The sequence below is a fragment of the Caretta caretta genome, chromosome 22 (assembly GCF_965140235.1).
Source record: "Caretta caretta isolate rCarCar2 chromosome 22, rCarCar1.hap1, whole genome shotgun sequence".
NCBI classification, from domain to species: Eukaryota; Metazoa; Chordata; order Testudines; family Cheloniidae; genus Caretta; species Caretta caretta.
Window position 1 is genome coordinate 16213258 of NC_134227.1, and position 22304 is coordinate 16235561.

Below are 22304 nucleotides of genomic sequence, written 5' to 3' on the forward strand. Positions count from 1 at the left end.
ATCCTCATGTTGCATAGATCTGCATAGCATCACCAAAATCAGAAGAATTATGCCAGTTTACATCTGCTGAGAATTTGCCCCTGTATTTCCTTGATTGTATGAAAGTCTGCTCCAGGCAGGAGTCATCTTTCAGCATGGACAGGCTGTGTGATGTGTCTGTGGCTACTTGTGAATTTCTGGTTTTGGTTCATGGTATGTTATCCCACACACGAACATGTTGTGTCTCTGTAGTATTGTCTGGTTTTGTAATGTCCGGTCTTGCAACTTCGACAAGTTGTAAAATTGCATCATTCCATAATTTTATTGGAAATCGCATGAAGCATGCAATATTTGGAAACATATATGAGCTGTAAAGTCATTTACCTTTTTGTACTTTTCACTGTCAGTTTCTTTATGAAAATCGATAAAAATCACCAAAAAATCTCCATTTTTACCAGTGGGACCAGATTTTAGATGCGATCTGACATGTTGGGAGTTACCAATCAACCCAACAACACCTTGCTCTTCTACAGCACATTCCATTTGAAGATCTCATAACGCTTGCCGAACATTAGTGACTTTAGGCTCACAACACCTATGTGAAGCAGTTATCATTAGCCCTATTTTACAGATTGGGAAACTGAAGCATGGGGAAGTGACTTGCCCAGGGTCACAATGCAAGTCAGTGGCAGGGACATGAGTAGAACCAAAGAGCCTTGACAACCAAGTCTTGGTGCTTTAATCATATAAACACCTTTCCTCCCTAGTGTACTGTAGCTCCACTGGATTTGAGGTTCGAAGTTTGTGTGGGTCTGAGTGGGAAGTGGTTGCTGAAGGAGTTGGCTTATCTGTGTCCCATATAAATACGTAAGGCCCATTTTTAACTTAGTTAAAAACACGAGAGCCAACGTTGCAATTAGCCTCCTGAGACACCGAGTGGATGCATGTGGGGTCACTCACTGTTTCCATAGGGTGGAGGTTCGATACAACCGCACAACTCCCCTCCGTTGTCAAGCTCACAGCTTCTGTTGGGACAGTCGGCCCCCACACAGGGATCTTCAACCACTCCTGCTAAAAAGGAAAAGACAGACGAAGACAACAACTTTATTTTCAGACCAGTACCCAGACAATTCTTTATTACCCCACTAAACCCCTGCAGTGTTGCTAACTCCAGCAATTTTATCTCATGCTATTTGATGTGTTTTTAAAGCCCCAGCTCCTGGAGTGATGTGAATACATGAGAATATCAGCTTTCCATTTTTAAAAAAGTCAGTTTCTAGCCCTCCTGATTGCAGAGAAAAGCTTGAAAGCATAAAATGAGTCTGACCTAAAGGCTCAGGAACTAGAAGTCTAAGGTACCCACCATATTATTTTTAAATGAATGTATACTTTTTAAAAAAAAATCTCATGATTATTAAGCCAATCTCATGATTTCTTGGGGCTGGAGTTGTGATTTTATGAGTACTTGAGGTTAACAATGCTGCCCTCAAAGTCCTTACTCAGGCGAGGACTGGACTGGCATCAGACTCCCACTGAGTCTGGAGAAAGTGAAGTTTCCACAGCATGGACCGATATTAACAAACAATTTATTCAGCCTGGGCTTCTGGGTACTTTACAAACAAAGCATCAACCCAGACTATTTGGATCATTTACCACCTACCCCTAGAACACCAGCGGAAGAACATCTCCAATATGTCCTTAGCCCTAGGTCAGGCAAATGCTTGCCACAGCCAGTATACTTTGGAGGTGAGCATGATCCAGTTGGGGTGGACTACTAGGGGGAGCATGTTGCTTAGTTAAGGAGCCTCCAGAGACAGTGTCTTGTCTTTAGAGCTGGATGGAGAATGAAATCTGCCCTGCCCCTGCACCCCGTGAAAATGTCCACTTTTCAGCAAAAACTTGACAACCAAAATATCTGTACTCCAAAATGTTATCTATGTGCCTCATGGGAGTTGTAGTTCAGGTACCTCATGCTCCCTTTCTCCTCTGTAGGCCAGGCTCCCTGGTCAGACTACATCTCCCATGATGCACCACGGTCTCCTCCTCATGTTGGTGAGAGGTCGCATCACAGGAGTCCTGGTCATGGTGCATCATGGGAGATGTAGTCGAGCTGGGGAGCCCAGACCACAGAGGAGAAAGAGGACATGAAGAAACCAACCTACTGCTCCCATGAGGTACTGCAGCAGGATATCTGAATAAAAAGATTTTGGTTTTCAGGAGTTCAGTTTTTCAATGACGCATTGAAATTCTCCACAGAAAGCATGCACGCTTTGTGAAAAATATCAAGTTTATCCAAAACTCAGTTTTCTGTTAAAAAACAAAAACAAAACAGTTTAGATGAAAAATTTTTGACCAACAATATTTGTCTCCGCTCCTCAATCGAGGGCAAGCTACCACAGAAGTCCCTCTGCTGACTCAGCAGCCACGGTAGCACATCGGGATGGAGGTTGCCTCTAAGGTAGCCAGGTTCCAAATCATCTAGGGGACCTATCGCTAATTGCTCTGGCTCCCATCTCTCTGCATTAGCCTCTCGCTGATTGAGCCTGCAGTCCGGCTGGATACAGAGGATGGTGCTCCTAAGCGATAGGCGCTATGGGCCAGAGAACGGAACAGGGTTAGAATAGCGCTCTTACAGCAATTCTCCTTCTCTATCCACTCGGTGCTGAGGATCCCAAAGGAGCGGCAGGCCTCCCCGTAGGCGGCGAGAGAGCCGCAGAGCTGGAACTTCTTGTGGTTGTAGCAGCCGTCGAGGAAGCAGGACTCGTAGAAGGGCAGGGGATCCAGCAGCCCGTAGCAGGGCTGGAAGAAGCCTTTCATGTCCGTCAGCTTGAGGCAGTAGCCATCGCTCTGCAGCTTCTGGATCTGCACGTTGTCGCAGGCGGCGGCGTACTGGGAGTACTGGAGCTCGTTACAGCTGGGAGCGAGAGATTAAACGAAGGACATCAACCTGGAATCGTGTGAAACAACCAGTCCCTAAATCCTCTCCTGAGGTGAGGCCACAGACAAATAGACCGCTCAGGTCACCTTGTTCTTTCCTCATTATTACCCCACTGTCCCCTCCCATGTATTTCCTAGTTCTTTTCACCTCTCATTATGAGATCCTCATGAATCCAGGGTGAAATTCACCCCTGTGCAGAAGGCCAGTACAAGGGCTATGGGCCACTTAAATCCCATGCCAGCCAGAGATCCAAGTGGGCCGTAGTCCTTGGGCTGGCCCCTTTGAAGATCAGATTCCTCCCTAATCTTTGGTAAGCATCTCTTTACATCCAAGGCCAGGTTTTTACAGGGCTGGCCTCTCTTTCCATGTACAAGATTTGCATCTTCATTGCTTGCATCCATAATTCCTGGTGGGTGGGATTTGGAAATGTGCTTAAGCGATCTAGGAACCCAAGCACCATTGACTGATTTAGGTACTTTTCCCATCTTGCCCTCTTTGGCTAGGAGTTTCAAAGGAATCTAAGGGTACCCAAATCCTATTGAACTTTAGCAGCAGTTGAGTGCCTAACTCCCTTAGGCTATTTACAAAATCCCAGCCTTAATTCCTCCTGCTTCCACAGCTAACTCTCTGACTTGCACCTCCAATCAGGTATGTAGTTATCACCACCTAAATGGTAGACTCTGTGCTCTCCATTAGCCATATGTGCAAGTACCACGGGCAGAACTTTGGCAGGTGCAGATTAGTTGGGCAGAGGGAGCCTTTGAAAATCTGGCCTGCTACTGGCACACCTAAAACTCCCGCTAACTTCTGTAGAAGTTTTGACTGTGTAGCCCATGCCCTCTGTCCCCCTCTAACATCATCAGGGACTCCGAGAGGTCAATGAGCCTCTTCAGCCGTGACTAACAGAGCCGGGTCTTTTGGTTCAGGCAGTTGTGGCACATGCTCTAAGATGCAGAGATCTCAGGTTCAATCCCCACTGCCAACCACCCACCCCAAGGGGTGGCCCATACAGGGATTTGAGCTGGGGAGATCTCTGCAGTTTAGGACAAGCCATGTATAGAGGTTGACGTACCAACTGCAGTGCACAACTAGGAGTGCAGGTTAGGGCCCAGGACATAGGTTCAAAGCTGACTTCCAAGTAGGTAAGGCCAATAAGCCTTATCTCTATTCACACCAAGGCTCCTTTACCCCATTTTGGCAGTGTAAAGGAGCCCTAAAGTGGGTGTATATGTAATTTACCCGCACGTTAAGGTCCCTTTGCACAACCAGAGTGGAGTGATATGGCCTTAGTGTAAATGATCCTATTGGGTTTAGGAATTGTCTTTTTGTCATATGTTCGTACAGCACCAAGCACAATGGGCTCTGGCTCCTAAGTGCTGTGGCAAGGCAAATGAACAACACTAATGAGGGTAGGGTGACCAAACAGCAAGTGTGAAAAATCAGGACAGGGGTGGGGGGTAATAGGTACCTACGTAAGACAAAGCCCTAAATATCGGGACGTCTGGTCACCCTAAATGAGGGTGAAACCAACAGGGTTCTATAGAAATTACTCTACAAACCAAGAGAAATGAAGAGCAAATGATCTCATTTCTAAAGGTGATTTGAGCCCTCCTATGGGATTCTACAGGGGGATAGAATTCGCTATTAAATTCCATGGCAAGGTTCACACTGCTCCAGATTATTGTTCCCTATTAAATACTGCAGGACTTTTCCTCCAGGGCTTATTCCCCTGTACCGAGCTGTGGATGGGTTCCTGATACACAACGTGGGCGCCCACTGGTGTCAACGGCCAAACACTCACTGGCTCCAAGAGGAACCTTGGGCACGTCTACACACGAGGCCCCAGGCTCACCTCTTCTGCATGCCATTGGTTTTCCAGCTCTGGGCCAGAACCACACTGCTGACGACCGGCTTCCCCCTCAGGGTGACGTAATCGTCGGTCCGGTCCCCATTGAAGTTGCCGCACAGGCCACACACTTTGTTCTGCAGCCGCTCGCTGATGCTTATTTTGATGACGTTGAAGCCGTTGTAGAGGATCTGGATATCCGGGCTGGTGTCGATCACCAAGAAGCCCTCCATGCTGTAGATTTTGGTCGAGAGCCCGGTGACGAAGGGGATGGTCACCTGGGTGCCATTCACCTACTCAAGGGGAGGAGATAAGGCTGAAGCCACTCACCTCTCAACACTCCAAGGGACAGACTGAACCTGATAGGCACAGGTCCCCGCAGCGGGCAGCATGGGAAACATCCCTTCATGCTGCCCCTCCCTGCCACCAGCCAGCTCCGTAATGGAGGCGGGGCAAGGCCAGGATCCATCCTACCCCCTGTCCCTTTTCAAGTCTTCTTAGCATTCTAGGAGGGAGAAGTGCCTGGGACGTGCATTAGATTGTGCCAACCCTTTGCACGGGGTAAGCTCAGCTCAGCTCGACGGAGATCGGGAGCTCTTTGAGACAGGGGCCATCTGTCTGGTCAGCACCTACCCCACAATGGGGTCCTGGGCATGCGGGGCTCACGCAGTACAAATAATCAGTAACCAGAGGCAAACCGTGCTCAAACCCATCACTCACGACAGCTTCCAGGGAGGCAGATCCAGTGAGGAAGCACTGCAAAAACCTTCCCCTTTGATTTACCTCCCTTCTGCCCTAAGGAGAACGACATTCCCAGCCGCCGCCTTCCCCTCCCACAAGCAGGGCTTCCTAGAACCTAAAAAGGGAGATGAGCCAGAGGCTGCATGAACTTCCCTAGAGCCTTTGCTACTGCCAGCTGGTTAACCGGTGTGGAAGGTGCTCAGATACTATGGTGATGGGCTGAATACAACACCCTAACGGACAGTGAAGTCAGGGGGTGACGGGGATGTTCCTAATGTGGGAAAGGGGTGGCAATTGGCTTTTCCACTTTGGAGAATCCCAACCCAGCCCTGCTTCTTGGTGGCCAGATACTTTCCCTCCTCCCTGTCCCAGTGAGCTCAAGCTCAGCCTCGGGGAGTGGCTAGTCCCCTAAGAGTTTCAGGGAGGAGCAGAGGAAACCCACAACCGGCGCTTTACCTTGATGGTGTTCCGGTCGCTGATGAGAATCTGCTCCTCGTTGATGTAGAAATACACCGGGGAGATGACGGTGAGGTTGGGCAACGACCACTTGTCGAAGCTGATGATCAGTTGGAAGGAGAAGTCGGGGAGCTTCTGGCAGATGGTGGAGAGGACAAAGGCGCAGTTGGCCGGGAAGTGGAGGAAGGCGCCGTCGAAGGTGCGGAAGACCCCGCCGCCCGCCGCCAGGCAGTAGGAACTCTTGGTGCTGAAGCAGCCACGGACGCCGTTGCGGAGGGCGCACTCCTCGTCCGACTTGCACTGCCGCGGGTCGCACTGGACTAGGTTGCGGCGGAAGCAACGGCAGCGCCGGGTGCAGTCGCTGTTCCAGAACAGCTGCTTGGGCTGAAGGAGGGAGCGAGAGGAAAAGCCATTTTACTGGGAACCGACCGACTCAACCATAAGGCGCATCACCAGAGCCTCTGGGCTCATGTCAAATTGTGGAGTTCTCTAAACTCTCTCGGGACCGTTGCCCACCCACTGTCCTGAACAAATCTTATAGAAGGAGATGGGCCTTATTCGCAGTAGTATTATGGTAATGTCAAGAGGTTCCAGCTGCGATCAGGGGCCCGTTATAGAATCATAGGCCCATAGGGTTAGAAGGGACCGCCAAGGTCCTCTAGTCTAACTCCCTGCCAAGATGCAAGATTGTGCTAGGCGCTGTACATACGCACAGTAAGGGACAACACCCTGAAGAACTGGCAATCTAAACAGGTAGGACAGACAAAGGGTGGGAGGAAGAAAGGATTATTATCCCCACGTTGTACCAGGGGAGCTGAGGCCCGGAAGGATAAGTGACTTGCCTGTCTGTGGTCACCCGGGGAGTCTATGGCAGAGCTGAGATGGGACACGGATTGCACTGTAGGTCAACAGGCCTGGGCTCTGTCAGACCCAGAGAGGTTGAATTCTGGTTGGAGGAGCTCTCAGTTGCCATCTCCTCTGGAGATTTAAATGGCAGCAAGTCAATTTGGACAGCTCAGGCTCAGCTAATCTGAACTGTGGGATAGAATTGCCAACACTTCAGCCAGTAGAGGGCAGTGGTAGCACATACATGCTAGCAGTAATGTGGCAATCTCAGATCAGATCATTGATCTAGCCAGTCCAATATCCCACCTCGAGAAGTGGCCAATACCTGATCCTTCAGAGCAAGGCTGAAAAGACAACAACCCTATAATGCCAATAGCACAGTACTGTACACAGGGCAAAGAGTCTTTGTAGAGCCCTGGGGAGGTTCAGCTTACGCCCTAAAGCCTGAAATTTAATTAGCCTTTCGCAGAAGCACAAAACAGTGATTCATCATCATAAAATCAGCCAGCCCTTTGAAAAAGCCCAGTTGCAGGATTGGACGGTATGCAGTGACTTTCAATAGACAAAAGGGTGACCAATAGATAAAAATAATCCAACTGCACTGAAACCTTTGGAAGCTGCAGAAGTGAGGAAATTTGAAGTTGCCGTTTCCACAGCAACCTTCCCCTCTTTCACTCAAGCTCGCAGTGCTATAAATATCCTATTGACCAACTTTTTGTACTGTTCCAGCAGAACACAAATTGACTTCAGCCCCTGTATCAGATTCATAGAACAATTGGACGTACGGGCTTGCTTTGCTTCTGATAAGAATGTAGGCACCACGGTTTCTGAAGGAGAAAAACAGCCCCCCGTGGGAGTATGGATGAAGACAACAACTAAACAAGCCAGTCTTTTCAAGAAGCATCCTGCATTGGGATGATGTTTTTTTGCTTTAACGAGAAATGTGTTAAATCTTCTCTAGAGACAGATTTTCAAAGGGTGGAATCCTCTCATGAGCCCACAACTTTCACTCATGCGCACGTACTTTTGGGCACCATCACCTGTGTATGTGGACTGTTGCTTTGGGCTAAATTCCATCACCCTTGCATGCAAAGAATGGAATCTATCACCCTGGCATGCAGATAAGCTTGCAAAAAGCACATGCAAAATTGGGTGATGGTAAGCATTTAGAAAGGTAAGAATTGAGACAGAATTGTGACACATCTGAAAAGCCAGGACTGAAGAGTCCAGTTTTCAAATGTGGGCTCTGTCCCTACACTCTAGTCTACAGAAGATAATGTCAACTGGTACAGTTATAGTGTGAATCCCCCTAGTGGAGGTAGCGGAGTTTCCGCAGGCACCAATGTGCTTTACCAGTTTAACTGTGTCTATATTGGGGCTTTTGCTGGTATAAAAATTTCAGGGGGTGGGGGGAATCATCCCCCTAACCAACACGACTATGCTGTCAGAGGTTTCTAGACTTGGCCTTGAACAGTTGAGTACACCCCAGCTCTAGACATGCAGATCTGCACAGACATGCTCATCTGACACCCCTGAGCCAGTCAACCCCTGATCATCAAATTCAGTAAGTTAGTGGCAGTGAGGAATCGAACTCAGGAGTCCAGACTCCTGGTCCCCCTTCCCTCAGCTCACTGAACATTTCTTCCCTATACTGCTAAATAAACATAGGGACTAGGTGGGTGAGGGAATATCTTTTATTGGACCATCTTCTGTTGGTGAGAGAGAGACAGGCTTTCAAGCTTACACAGAGCTCATCTCTGTCACCAACAGAAGTTGGTCCAATAAAAGATATTAATTCACCCACCTTGTCTCTCTCATATCCTGGGACTGTCATGGCTACAACAACACTGCATACAAATAATAACATACACATATAGCTTCACTGATCTGACATTTTCAATGGGGAAAAAAATTACCCTGGGGCTAATGTCCACCCATCCAATTGTCCCTCATTTTAGTCCCAAAGTTAAGCATGTTCCACGTAAATGGGGTGCCCTCATGCTCTTACTGTTGAAAATTATTTCCAGCAGAAATGCAGAATCGTGGAAATGCGGTGATAGACAGAGTTATTGACATTAATGGAAGGAATCCCACAACGTTTTAGCTCTCCTCCAGGTACTGCGTACCCCTCATCTGAGGGCTTTCTGTGCCCAGCATTTGGGTCCGAGCATTTTGAGAGATGCTAACCAACTTCGGTGCCCAATTTATGCCTAAAATAATAAACAACAACAACAACAGGATCGAGTTATAAGCTACTGAAAAACAGTGTGGATTAGTAGCAGGACAGCAGCTGAACCCGACCTATGCCACAATGGTTCTGCTAGGCATGGCAGCATTAACTTCCAAGAGCACTAATACCGCCACTTTATTATTGTTATTTGTATTACTGTAGTGCCTAGGAGCCCCCGTCAAGAATCACGACCCCTTGGTGCTAGGCGCTGCACAAACACACAACAAATAAAAACGTTTTTTGCATCTACAATGAGAACACCGAAGGTTTTTGGTCAATGAACTGTTTCATCCTGCTATCTAACAACATCAAAGCCTTGACTATTGGCACGAGATCCTTCTCTGCCGTTCCAGCAACCTAGACCAGCCTTCTCCTATCTCTCCACTTCATCCTTCTCATTCCATCTCCCTTCTTCCCCTTGATTCTTCTCTTTCCTCTGCTGTTTATTGTTTTAACCCTGTAAAATCCATTATGAGATTCGGGGAGCCTGATTCCCTCCTTTCACTTACACCAGTGTAAATTAGGAGTAAATCCACTGAAGTCAGTAGTGTTGTATGGGTTTAAACAAGGGATAAATCAGCCCCACTGCTACATGCAAATGCTGCTATGCGAATTTAAGTTTCATTTTTACTGCGAGCTAGACTAAGTTTCAGTCTCATTATTAAGAATTTGTCGTTCCATTGCAAGGATTAAGGTGATGAATACTACATAACCTGAAGAACTATATGGCTAAATACATTAAGGTTATTAATTATGCTGGCATCGGTCTCTAGATAACAGCAGGGAAACGTACTCTGCATTCCTGCTTCACAGCGCTGCAGCTAACAGAGGAGAGAAACTCTCTTAAATGGACCCACAAATTATCCTCCAGGAAGATTTCACTGTCCCACAGAGCCGGTAGCAGAGAACAAAATAGAATTCCCATCTTTACATCCAAAGTTTATTGGAGGCCCGTCCAGTTAGAAGGCAACAAGGGGCAGAAGAAACCATAGCAAATGGAGAGTGTTTCCATTCTCCATCTCTGTTTTGTTCTTATTTAGGGACCATTTAGTATGCAATTCCACAGGCAGCTCAGGGAAGAAAAACTGCATAATTTGCACTGTGCGCACTCAAATTTTACAATTTTTGTTATTTATTTTTTTTCCTGCTTGGCAGAATATAGATGAGGAGAGCTCCTTGAAGACACCCTCATTTAGATGCAATACCGCCATCTTCTCAGAAGTTGTTAGCTCAGAGCAGCGGACACAGAGGAAAAACACAAGGCACCTGTACAGAAACAACGGAGGGGAAAGCAGGACTTATATGCACAGTGGGACTGAGTCTCATTTGCACTGTGGCCTCTTTGCACCGTTATGGCAGCACAAAGGGGTCTTGAAGTGAGCGGAAATTACACTGACTTCCCTTTAATCCGGCAGAGTGGCGTGAAGCGGCATCAGGCCCAATGGTCCCTTTAAGCTGCGAGCAAGTGCAGGTGCACAGCAATGTGGTCGCTCCCACACCCCTCATGTGGCCGGGAGCTCAGGCAGCACCCAGGCCTTCCACCTGCCATAACCCACAGCTGCTCTTCTTGGCACCGGGGACCAGCAGGGAGGAGAGGTAAGGAGAAGAATGAGAGAGGCAGGGGCTTTGGAGACCCCAGCAGGGGTCCTGCTCTGTCTGTCGGGCCTTCCTGTGGGAAGCCAGGGCAGCAACTCTTGGTGCCATAGGAAGCCTTGAGCCAGCAGGGAAGGGTAAGAAGAGTGGACTGGGGAAGGGCAGAAGCACCATTTAGGTGGGTGGTGGGAGAGGCTCTTCAGGATCCCATTCCAGGGTGCACAGAGCCCCTGGCATCACCCTGGTGGAGATGCTGATCCCTGCCGCTTGCAGGCTGCCAGGGCTGAAATGAGCCCCTGGCAGCCCTGCCCAGTGGGAGGAACAGGGGGAGGGGGAACCTGTGCCGCCATCCCAGCTGGGGCAGGGGTCGCAGTTCATGCACTCCTCTTCATGCCTGCTCCAGGCTGCAACAGCAATTCCCTCCTGGAGACCCCGGAGTCAGAGGGGAGAGCAGGGCTGGCTGAGGGACAGAGAGGGAAAAACCCTAAAATCCCTTCCCCCAAAGAAACCTCGAGCCAGTGGGGTTATAAGGAGCAGGGTGGGAGGAGACAGCGGCTCCTGGGAGGGGCTGGTGGGGGTTCCCCCTCAAAGGCTGAGGCTCCTGGGAGGGGGAGTGTATTGGGTCTCACTGGGGGAAAGGCATGGCTCTTGGTTTCCTGGTTTTCCAACTTTGTATTCCAAAACTCTGGAGAGTTCATCGGTTCTCAACCTACTGCTATGCGTGCGTGTGTGACCCGGTATATCCATTACTGACACGTCACTTTACAAACACCTTTCACTCTTCAATGCCATATTGTGTGAGACCAAAAAAAAAAAAAAAAAGTGAGCTTGCCCAAGGATAGAAATGGAGTTTGCAGCCCACAGAGAACAAAGAAAAGTTAGAGGGAACATTGGTCTGGCCGAGGGTAATGTTTTAAAAAGAGAACCCAGACATCTGGTCATTTAAGATCTTGTACTTTTTAGAACATCAGGGTCTGGTAGCCTCAGTGCCTTAGGCCGCTTTCAAAAGAGATTTGGGGCATATCTACACTACAGGTGACTGCATCCACACACTGGCTTTAATCTAGCTAGCACTGGTATCAATAATAGTGTAAACAAGGTAGCACAGGCTTCAACACAGGCTAGTAAGCAACGTCCATACCCAGGCTCTCTGGCTGGTGTATGTTATGGTTGCTCGCCCATCCTGAAGCCCGCACCGGCATGTTCACACGTCTTTTGTTACAAGACAAGGTCCTAGTGTAAACGGAAAGCTGGCTGTGGGTTGTTTCCGCACGGGCACAGAGTAGCTGCATGGGTACGCGCCCCAGTGTGGATGCGCAGCACTAGTGTAAAAAGTGATTTGCACAGGGGTATGCCCCACTGATACAAGTCACTTTTTACACTAGTGCAGCACATCTAACCCTATGTAGCTACATCGGTGTGGGGAGGGGAGAAGGACGACAACTCAGCACACACCCGGCCGGAGAGAAAAAGGAAGGAAGGAAAAGAGGGAAGGTGGAAGACGAGGACGGTCCTACCTCATAATATTTGCCATCTAAGTAGCAGCCGCAGTTGTGGGGAAGGATGCAGCTCTTGCCGTTCAGGACGTAACCAGGGTCACACTGGCACCCTTCCACACAGTAAAGGTTACAGTCGCTTTTCAGCCGGATGGCAGCACAGCGGGGCTGGCACACAGTCACACAGCTCTCGTAGTGACTGTTGGGGGGACAGCCGACAGCTGGAACGCAACGCACAGGGTTTAGCGCGCAGGAGAAAATGGGTAGTCACAACCGCTTTGACTGAATTAACAGCCACCCCCACCCCTACCCCACAATGGCACAGTCCAGTAAGCTTAGCTCGAGTGTTAATACTAAGCTATAGGGTCAAATGGCAGGTAGTCTCGTGCACCCCCACGGGGAGGAAAAGCTACAGTCCAGGTTTGCAGAGGTGAAAGGCTGATACATAGACTCCCTCAGCTATCCAGCCCCCCGCCCCCTCCCAACTCCTAAAGAGGAGCAAGACTCAGGTTGGCCAATGGGCACATCCAAAGATCGCAAAGCACCTTCCTTGCAGGCACTGATTAAGATTCATCCCACCAGGTAAGGCACATTCATCCCAATGTTACTGCTGGGTAAAATGAGGCACAGAGGAGGAAGTTGATCAAGGCAAAGAAGAGAACCCAGACAGCTAGTCATTTAAGATCTTGGTACTTTTTAGAATATCAGTGACTGATACCCCAGGGCCCTGAGCCAATTTTGTTCAAATTTCTCAGGCACTGAATTTGGATACAGTGTTTCATCCTCACTTGCTAAAACCAAGGGACTGTGCTGCTGTGCTCTGTTAAGCTGCAATTTATATTCCACCCCAGAAACAGCTGCATTTTACTAGTCCGATATTAGATTAGCTCATTCATTTGGGATGGAAGCTGTTGCATTAATGTAAGATAATCGGTATGGTCCTGGGTTATTGTGAGCCACACTTAAAACGTTTCCATTTTAACATGAAATCCCCTAAGGCTTCAATGATGGGTTTGGGAGATGTGGTCTGCCTGTGCCTTAGTCTTTCACCTCTAGAGGGCCAGCTTCAAATCTCAGAATAGGTATGGTTGGCCTCCCATCCTTAGCCCCCATCTGTGCACAGCACAGAATCCATTTTGAATGGCCAGTGGTCTTTGCCAAGAAAGACCCACAGAGTTATTGCTGGCTATGACTAAAGACCGTTAGCAGAACTACTACACTATTGTATTCTCAGCCAAGCAAGCGAGCAGCCAGCAAAGCATCCTCACTTAACATACCACCTTCTTCTCCTCCTCCTTCTCTATGCTTCTCTGGACTCTAGTGGTGCCCAGAAGCCACAACCAAGATCAGGGCTCCATTGGGCAAGGCACGATACACACGCTGTGAACCAGTCCCCGCCCTGAAGGCCTTACAAACTTAAAATATAAGACAGAAGAAGAGGAGGGGAAACAGATGGCCAGAGAGCTAAGGTGACTAGCACAAACTCTCACAACAGGCTAGTGCCAGAACCTGGACTAGAACCCAGGGCCCCCGAGAGCCAGTCCAGCACCTTATCACTAGACTACACTACTTCTCTCCTTTCACCTATCCCCTTAGCTCCCTCTAGTATTCCCACCTATGCATCGCCTCTCCGGACTTCTGCTCTATTCAGTTCACAGATACAGAATGCAAGCCATGGAAGCCAACCCAGGCCCATGCTGTACCTAGCTCCAGCCCCCAGAAGCAAGTCCCTCTGACTCGGGAGCATTACGTTTTAAGTCATGACTTTGCGTCTAGAAAGAAGAATAAACCAAATTTAATTTTAAATCTTGTTAGTGATGAAAATTACTTTTTGTCTGATTTGCCAGATGGTCTGTCTGCCGCAGAGGTTTGCAGCTCCATTTACGAGGGAGTTTAATTGAACAATGCATTGTCATCTTATTGACAATAGCAGGCAGCATCATTAGAACAAACACAGGATCTTCCCCTCCTATATAACTAATCAAATTCTTATTTAACAAATGAAGAAGAGCTGCTCTCTTTTGAACTTTGGAGTTAACCCTTCCCCGTCCTGGATTTGCTACGAGGTGCAAGATGCTCTAAACTGTGTGGCTCCTGATGATTCAATTGTGCTCTTTGTGGGTTTTCTACAGGGTTTAAACTGCAGACTTTCAGCACAGATCTTCTATCACTTGAGCTAAAGGAGTAGCTCCATTAGCAGGCATCAGTAGTAGGCTGTTATTAATTGGCCCAATCACTAGAGAGGGGAACATGACACACTGTGCCAGTGTGCTACTTCTACATTACAAGTACAGCTGTATAGAGGGAGGCAGCTACAACACACTCATGCCCCTGGTGCAATAAAAGCACCACCTATTTATACAGGCACTTACCACCCTCTCCCTTGGGATGGTATCTGAGTACCTCACAGTCATTAATGTATTTATCCTCACAGCACTCCTGAGGACAGTATCATCCCCTTTGTACACTGGTGAAACTGAGGCACACAGAGAGTAAGAGACTTGCCCAGGGTCACACAGAGAGTCTGAGGCAGAGCCAGGAATTGAACCCCCATCTTCTGAGTCCTAAGCCATACTTTCTCCATAGATCCTTTGGGCAGGGCAGAGGAGAACCTAATCAGGGTGTGCTGAAGCACTTGACTAGCCAAGATTTTAGCAGGGTCCAGAGACGACATTAAACCTCAGCCAGGTTCCTTTGCCACTAGAGCCATGCTCTGACTTGGTTGGGGTGCAACTGTATTGTAAACTGGCTCCCTGACAGCTGTCTTTATAACATGGACAGGATCTCAAGCCCTGTCCACAATACATTAGAGTCCCCGTACTTAGCCGGTTAGACAGTTCTAGCCTGGGGGGACTGGTTTCCAAAGGGAGCTGAGCCCCTGCAGCTCCCCTTGAAGTGCACCCGCCCTGTGTGTGAGATCCCTGTTGTTAAACCATGCTACAAGGCCCATCTGCAGGCTTTGTAATGTGGTTATCACACAACAGGCTGCTGGCACAGCGCACGCTCACACAGAACATGGTTGAAAGATGGTCCGAAAGCGTGCCAGCGTCTTGTGCTTTCAGCCGACTCGGGAGCAGGCCCGCGCCCGGGCTCTTGCACGGCTCCGCCACTGCGTGGAGAGAAACGCAAACCAACAGCCTGTCTACAAACCCAGTCACGCTGGGGAATCCGGTTACAACTCACTTGCCTGCTAACCCGTTTACAGACATGGCTCCGATCTGTAACGCCGGCTGGACCTTACCCAGGAGATGTCTGGTTTAAAGTCTTAGTCTCACCCGGGCTTTAGCCTTTTTTGCAAAACACAGTGAAGGGCTGGTGGGCAGTGCATTTTGGAATCACGGCCCCAACGCTGCAATTGGATCCATGCAGGCAGTTGCTTTTTTTTACCAAACCCAAGGGCTTCACTGGGGCTCTGCAAGCACCGGATTGCAGAAGTGGGGCCTGTGTCTGAAACAGGATTTGGCATCACTTCTCATGGTTGTATTTGCAGTGTGGACAGGGCTTAATCCAATGAGGGGCAGTTTGTACGACCCGGCTAACTCAGCTCTCAGGGAAATAAAAACCCTGTTCTCATCCAGATTGGGGAGACCAAACTAGAAAGCTCCTAGCATCAACCACAGCATGCCACCAATCCTAGCACCTGAGTAGATTTGCATACAATACAAACAATAGCCCTCCTGACCGTTACACCCCCCAGGCTCAGGGTTTTCCAACAAGCCTGGAGAAATACCCGGAGACAAACTTGTTTCCTGCCAAGTGCTTAGGAAACCTTCAGATTTAGTGACTGCCCCATAATTCATCCTCCTGCAGCTCCATTTCCTTTACGGATCTGTTGATATGAGAGATAATCTCCCGTGACTCTGGTACACATCTCTTTCATGCTGAGTTATTTGTTGAACTATTTTTCTTCCCTGTCTCATATCGTCAGTTTAATTTTTAACCCATTATTTTTGGTTTTGTCATTATTATGGGGCCTAACCTTGGTTCTTCTCCTTAGGAATCCCTGAAGTGTCAAGGATTCCTCGCCCCCATATTCACCACCTCCCCCCAGAAAAGCCAGACACCACGGCAATCATACTCATCATTAATAACAATAACATTTGCATAGCGCTTTCCTGCCATGCATCTCAGAACATTCCACAACACTAGGCCACCATGGTTCCTGTTCTACAGATGAGAAGTTCTACACAAGGAGGTTCAATGACCTGCCCAAGGTCCCAGAGCAGGTCAGTGACAGAGCTGGAAACAGAATTCAGGTGTCCTGGCTTCCAGTTCTGTTCCCTATCCACTGGGCAACACTGTCTCATGAGGCTCATCCCTCCACAGAGGTGTCTACGATGCTGCCGCCTCTCTCTTTGCAGTGCAGCTCCATGTAGCTGCTACGGAGATTACCTACGCTGCTTGGCTGGGACCTGAACACTGATTCCCTCGCCTTGCCTCGTCACCAGACTTGGGGTGCTAGTGGAAAATGCCAGGCTGACAGTCTGGGAGACTGAGTTCCTCTGATTATGCATGGGTAAGGGCACTGCCCTGCAGGGATCACCGAGAACTAGCTCAGTCTCCATGGCCCACCCAGTGCCTGCTGCCAAGGTGGCCAACCAGGGGGCCAATTAGCACCAGGAGCAGTGGTGGTTTTGTGTTGCAGACACTTGCCCACTAGGAACTGGGCCAAGGCCACTAAATTCATCTCACGCCGGTCACCCAGAACAGCCATCAGATGGCACCAGTTACAGCCACTGGACTGGATTTGAATCTAGCTCCATCTACTGTGTATTGCCATTTTCTCACCATATCGTCCCCCACTCTTTGGAGAGGGAAGCTTTAGTTTTTGCACACAAAGAGACAGACCCTTTGGTGCAAAGCGGCATTGCTCTATTGAAGTTGGTGGAGCGACACCAGCTGAGGACCTGGTCTGAAAGCAGACGATCATCCAAGTAATTTATAGGGGCAAAGGTAGAAGGAAAAGGTTCTGCTCACAGCACGAGGTGAAGTTCCTCCAGCCGGTGATGGCTATTCCCTGGGTTTGGCAGGTGCTGGCGTAATTCTGCAGCCAGCTGCAGGCGGTTTGGACAGATCCCCCGTCAATGCAGGTGTCAAACAGGCAGTTCTTGTAGAAGAAGCCGGGGTTGACTTTGCTATGGCACTTGGTGAAGATGCTGCTCTTGCTGGGGATTAGGCTGCACAGCTGCTGGGGTTTCCAGAACCCTTCCACCTTACTGCAGGCGGGGCACCTGTCACCACAGCCCACCTGGCAAAAGGTGTCCCGTTTCACCCAGCTCTGGCCGAAGTCGTCGATGTTGGAGGCCACCAGCCCGCTGGAGGTTTCCAGTTCATCGCCAGGATTGCCGTTGTAGCGGCCGCAGAGGCCGTAGGTGTTGTTCTGGAGGCTTCGCGGGACGGAGACGGAGAGGAAGGTCTTCCAGTCATACACCACCTTCAGCCCAAAGTCGGTCTCCACTACAATGTGGAAGCCAAAGGCAAAGATGTTCACCTTCCCTTGGCCCAGCTTCAAGGGCAGGTAGAGACGCTCATTGTTAATCTGCAAGGACACAGAAGCGGGTGGGTAATCATTAATCTGCAAGGACTTGAAGGTGGGATCAAGGGATGCCATTTGTTTTAGGATATGCACCTCATGGGAGATGCTCTATTGTGCAAGCTCTAACTGTGATGTAGCTCTTAGAAGAAGAAAGTGATGATTACCATAATAATTATAACAACAACAACAACAGCCTGGATGAAGCACAGGGGGATGCTGCATTGGGCAGGAGCTGGGCTAGATCTGGCTCCCAGCTTTTTCCAGACTGGGGTTCCCTTTTCCATACTGTGTGCTGTTTGTGAGCACCTCTGTTCCAGGACTGGTGTAGACAGTGCGAAGAAACAAGCTACCCAACGGGTACGTCTGACCCGCAATCACAGGGTGCGACTGCAGCTCGAGTAGATATACCTGAGCTAGCATTATTCCAGCTACCTCGAGTGCCTGAGCAGTGAAGCCGCAGTAGTACAAGCCTGCCTGGGACCCTAGATAATTACTCGGGTGGCGAGCTCATGCTGAAGCAGTTGCTGCTGGGGCTTCACTGTGCTAGTACCCAATGTAGCCATATTAAAACGAGCTCACATACGTCTACGTGATTGCATTGACATGTCTTAAGAAAATACCCAGAATCTACATCACAGATTTCTTCTCTCACAACAAACCAATCTGCAGGTCCCAGACATCTGCTACCACTTGGCAGAGAGGCCACAAAAGTGACAATAATTAGAAATGGGCCCAGAGCCGTGAAGTTCTGACCCAGATTTGGATCTCAATCTGAACATTCCCAAAGCCTGGGCACGTTTGGATTAAGTGTTTTGCTTTGGCTCTTACTGGAAATAGGTTCTATTGGGACACCAGGATCCAGACTCCACAGACTTTTGTCTCACAGCCCCCAGTGTGGGGAACTGACAGCATGGACAGCCCAGATGAGCGCCAGTGGAATATCAGCTCATCACAGGGAACTTCCTGCTGCTAAGAAGTGTTCCATGCTGCCCAAGGATGCTGCATCATGCCCTACGGGGTGTTCAGCAATCACTTAGTGCTTCTGCTTTTTGCAAGAGCTCTGTTTTATTTAGACTCCAGTTCTAGGTAGCTATGCATAACAAGAGCTTAAAGACACACCTCTAACACCACGCTGCAGCTTGTTTCGTTACCAGCTGCCAGGTTCTGCTCCGAAAACAATCAGACCTTGTAGGTCAGTTAGAACCTCACCCACTTTGCTTGCAGCTCTTAAGACAGCTCAGAAATACAATCCCCTTCCTGCCTTGATGTGGTTACCCAGTTATCCTGCAAGTCCTCCTCATGCAGCTCCCCCGTGGAGTTCCCACAAGAGTTTCATATGCACAGACAGGCTTGGACCCTCCAATGCAGCTTGCTGGGGTTTTATCCTTCCAGAAAGCATTGGTACAAACAAATGTCACTGTTGATCTCTATACAACGATGGAGGCAGCACAGGGAAAAACAGAAGGCCCCCTAAGAAAGTCAAGTCAATGGCAGCCTCATGAAATGAAAGATGCGGAGCAGCAGAAAATGCTCAGATAGGAACCATAAGGAATTCTGGACACAGAATTTGTTCAGGACTCAAGAGCTACAGCAGACGAGGGTGAACAAGACCATCGGTCAGGATCTACCAAAACGTCACCACCTTCCAATAGCGTCAACTCCTGCCCTGTCCCCAATTAGATTGCAGTGTATCCTGTGCTCAACTGAGTCCCACAACCCCAGCCTGCTGCCTCTCCCTCCACTCCTCTACCGTCTTGGTCATACTATGACCAGCCGACTCACCAGCACCGTGTATTTGTAGGCCCGGTGGATGACGATGTTGTAATTGAAGACGTCCACTTCAACTTGCTTCACCCACAAGGCCAGGGACGGGTCCCGGTCCTCGTTCTTGGCTGTGACGGTGAATCCTGGGAAAGTATCCGACCTCTCCACTCGCTGCCTGGAAATCGTTGTGCAAAGGACCAGAGGGCAGCTGCTCTGGAAGTCAAACGAGAACCCATCAAAGGTCAAGTAATGGCCATAGCCGGAGACGATGCAGGAGGCATCTGTGCGGGGCTGGCAGTAGTAGAGGCCATTCTCCTCCAGGCAGTACTCATCGTCCTTGCAGGAGATGTTCTCACAGTGCACGCTGTTGTCAGACCCGTTGCAGTAGCAGAAGAACTGGCAGTCGATGTCCATCCAGAAGGTCTGGTTGGTTGAGAGCTGATGCCCCTCAAAACTGCAGCCACACTCGCTCCTGGGGACACACTGGGACCCTTGGAAGGCAAAGCCCTCGTTGCACTGGCAGCCCTCCATGCAGGTGTCCACGCAGACGGGGCCGATGACCAGGGTTTCGCAGGTCTCGGTGCAAGTCATGCACTCCTCAAAGTGGCTATTTTCAGGGCACTGAAGAGCTGGAGGCAATGAAACACACACAACGTCAATGGCTTATTGGGGAGAAAGGCTCCACGGTCACCGGCGATGGAGATTCAGGTCAGAGAGAAGGAGGACGTGGGATCAGTGAGACAAAGAGCAAGTTGTGCTATTGGGGACAGTGCCACAGAAGCTACTGTGAAAGAAAACAGAACTGTACCCCTCCCTGGCCCCGGCATCCTCCTGTCCCATTTTCACCTCCCATCTCCTCTGACTTCTCCCTCCTCATCCTGCCACCATATCTGGTTTCCTGCTCATCCCCCTCTGCCTGCTGCAGCGGCTTCCTCTCCGTCTCATCTCAGGATCCAGTTCAGTATGGCCCTCTTGCTCTTTCGATAATTTCTGTGGATTTTCCCCCCTGGCCTCTCTCAGAGAGTTTCTCCCCCTCCATCTCTCTGGTCTTGTCCGTCTCCTTTTCCCTTTGACTGCCCCATCTGTCTGAAACACCTGTCTTCATCAGAGATGCTGACCTAGTTCACCGCATGAATCACACCTTAACTTCTTTCTTTTGCCTTCAGCTCACAGCTGCAACCTTGTCTGAGACTCACCTTCTTCACCCAGCATTGCCCTCCTCCATGAATCCCTTCCTGTCCCCTCCCTGCCGCCACATACACACCAGCACATGGCATTCAGGCTCTTTGCCCTTGCCTCCAAGAACTCCTAGCTCCAGGCCTCCACCTCTAGGCTCTCGCTTCCTCTACATCTCCTGGTTCTCTTGCCTTACTGCTCCCTTCATCTCTTTTACCTGCTCTCAGCTTCATACCCTCAACCAATGCATCCCCCTACACCTGGATCAACCTCCCCTCTGCGTATCTGCTCCATCTCTCCTCCTTCTCCTTTAGGAATCCTTCCCACCTTCTTCTCTGCATCTTCCTGTTTATTTATTCTTCCAGGTCTCATCTCCTGGATCTCAGGACCACATCCTGGGAGATGCTGAGTATGCTCAAGCCCCACTGGTCTCAGCAGTAGCTCAGAGGGCTCAGCACCTTGCTGGATCACAGTCCCTTACACGGCAAGTTCTTTGAGCCAGGGAACAGATGTTATTTATGACAAGTTTGTGCAGCAACTGTGCGCATTTGCAGAGTCATATCAGTGTTCTGTATCAATAACAACCACGGACTACATGTGACATGTCCTCAACAGCATGAAGAGACCATTATGTTCTACTGGGAGGCAGTGGATAGAGCACTAGACAGGGACTCAGGAGTCCTGGGTTCTATTCCCAACTCTGCCACTGACTCTGCCAGGTGACCTTGGCTAAGTCACTTTCCCTCTCTGTGCCTCAGGTTGCCCATCCGTCTTTTGATTTGGCCCTCCTTTGCAGTCTGTAGCACGATGAGATCTACTGATGAAATGTGCTGTATAAGAGCTAGGGATTATGATGTTATTATTGTATTAATTGTGCCTAAACATCAGTTTGCCAACAGTCCATTCTAAATTGCAGGTGGTCGACTTTTCTGGACTCATTGTCCACATCCTGCTTCTCTCCTATCACCACCATTAATATTTGCATTACAGTATCAATACAGGATAGTCCCTGGCTTAAATAATTTACAGTCTAAACAGGCAAGCTGGACAAAGGTTGGAGGGGAAACCGAGGCACAGAGCAAGAAAGTGACTTGTCTAAGGTCACAAAGCAGGTCAGTGTCAGAGACAGGAATAGAACCTCAGGTCTCCTGACTCTGAGAGCCCTGTCCCCTAGATCATGCCACCTCTCCTTCCCTCCTCCTTTCACAGACTCCCATAAGCCCTCAGTTTGAGACAGGAAGGCTGGTTCATTGCCTGTTATGCACTTCTGCGGTGTGGGATTTTTACACGTGCTTTTGAATTATGAATGTTACAACATCGACGGCAAGCTGACAGCGACAGCAAAAAAACACAACTTATTCAAATTACTCTCTGCTGATGGCTTACACTATTGTTAGAATCCCTCTGCAATTCTGGAACACTCAGACACAGTGTAATACAACTCCTGATGTCTCCTGAAATGCCATCATGAAATTACTTAATTGGGAGACCTCTGTCTGCAAGTGCTTAAAAAACAGCCTGAGCACAAAAAGCAACAGCTTTGTGTTTTTGTGCCCAAACCAGATTACCTTCTTAATTTGTACAATTTTCCCATTTACTTGCCAATTCTTCCTGACAAGTATAAATGTTTTCTTTCTGCAACACAAGACTGTACTTTGCTACAGTGCTACTGGGGCTGAAGCTGGTGCTCATCTGAATAAGGA

At 49.1% G+C, this 22304-nt stretch overlaps 1 protein-coding gene across 4 annotated transcripts in view; it reads right to left on the bottom strand.

Moving 5' to 3' along the window:
* Positions 1-22304, bottom strand: part of LOC125625511 (tubulin-specific chaperone cofactor E-like protein) — a 98323-nt gene that overhangs the window by 12094 nt on the left and 63925 nt on the right. For all 4 annotated transcript variants that reach the window (XM_075122259.1, XM_075122257.1, XM_075122256.1 and 1 more), the window contains 7 exons: positions 19444-20054; positions 17103-17664; positions 12147-12346; positions 5961-6344; positions 4770-5056; positions 2613-2893; positions 940-1050 (listed from right to left, as the gene is read on the bottom strand). In XM_075122259.1, coding sequence (XP_074978360.1) covers positions 940-1050; positions 2613-2893; positions 4770-5056; positions 5961-6344; positions 12147-12346; positions 17103-17664; positions 19444-20054 — 2436 coding nt within the window. The remainder of the gene's footprint in view (positions 1-939; positions 1051-2612; positions 2894-4769; positions 5057-5960; positions 6345-12146; positions 12347-17102; positions 17665-19443; positions 20055-22304) is intronic.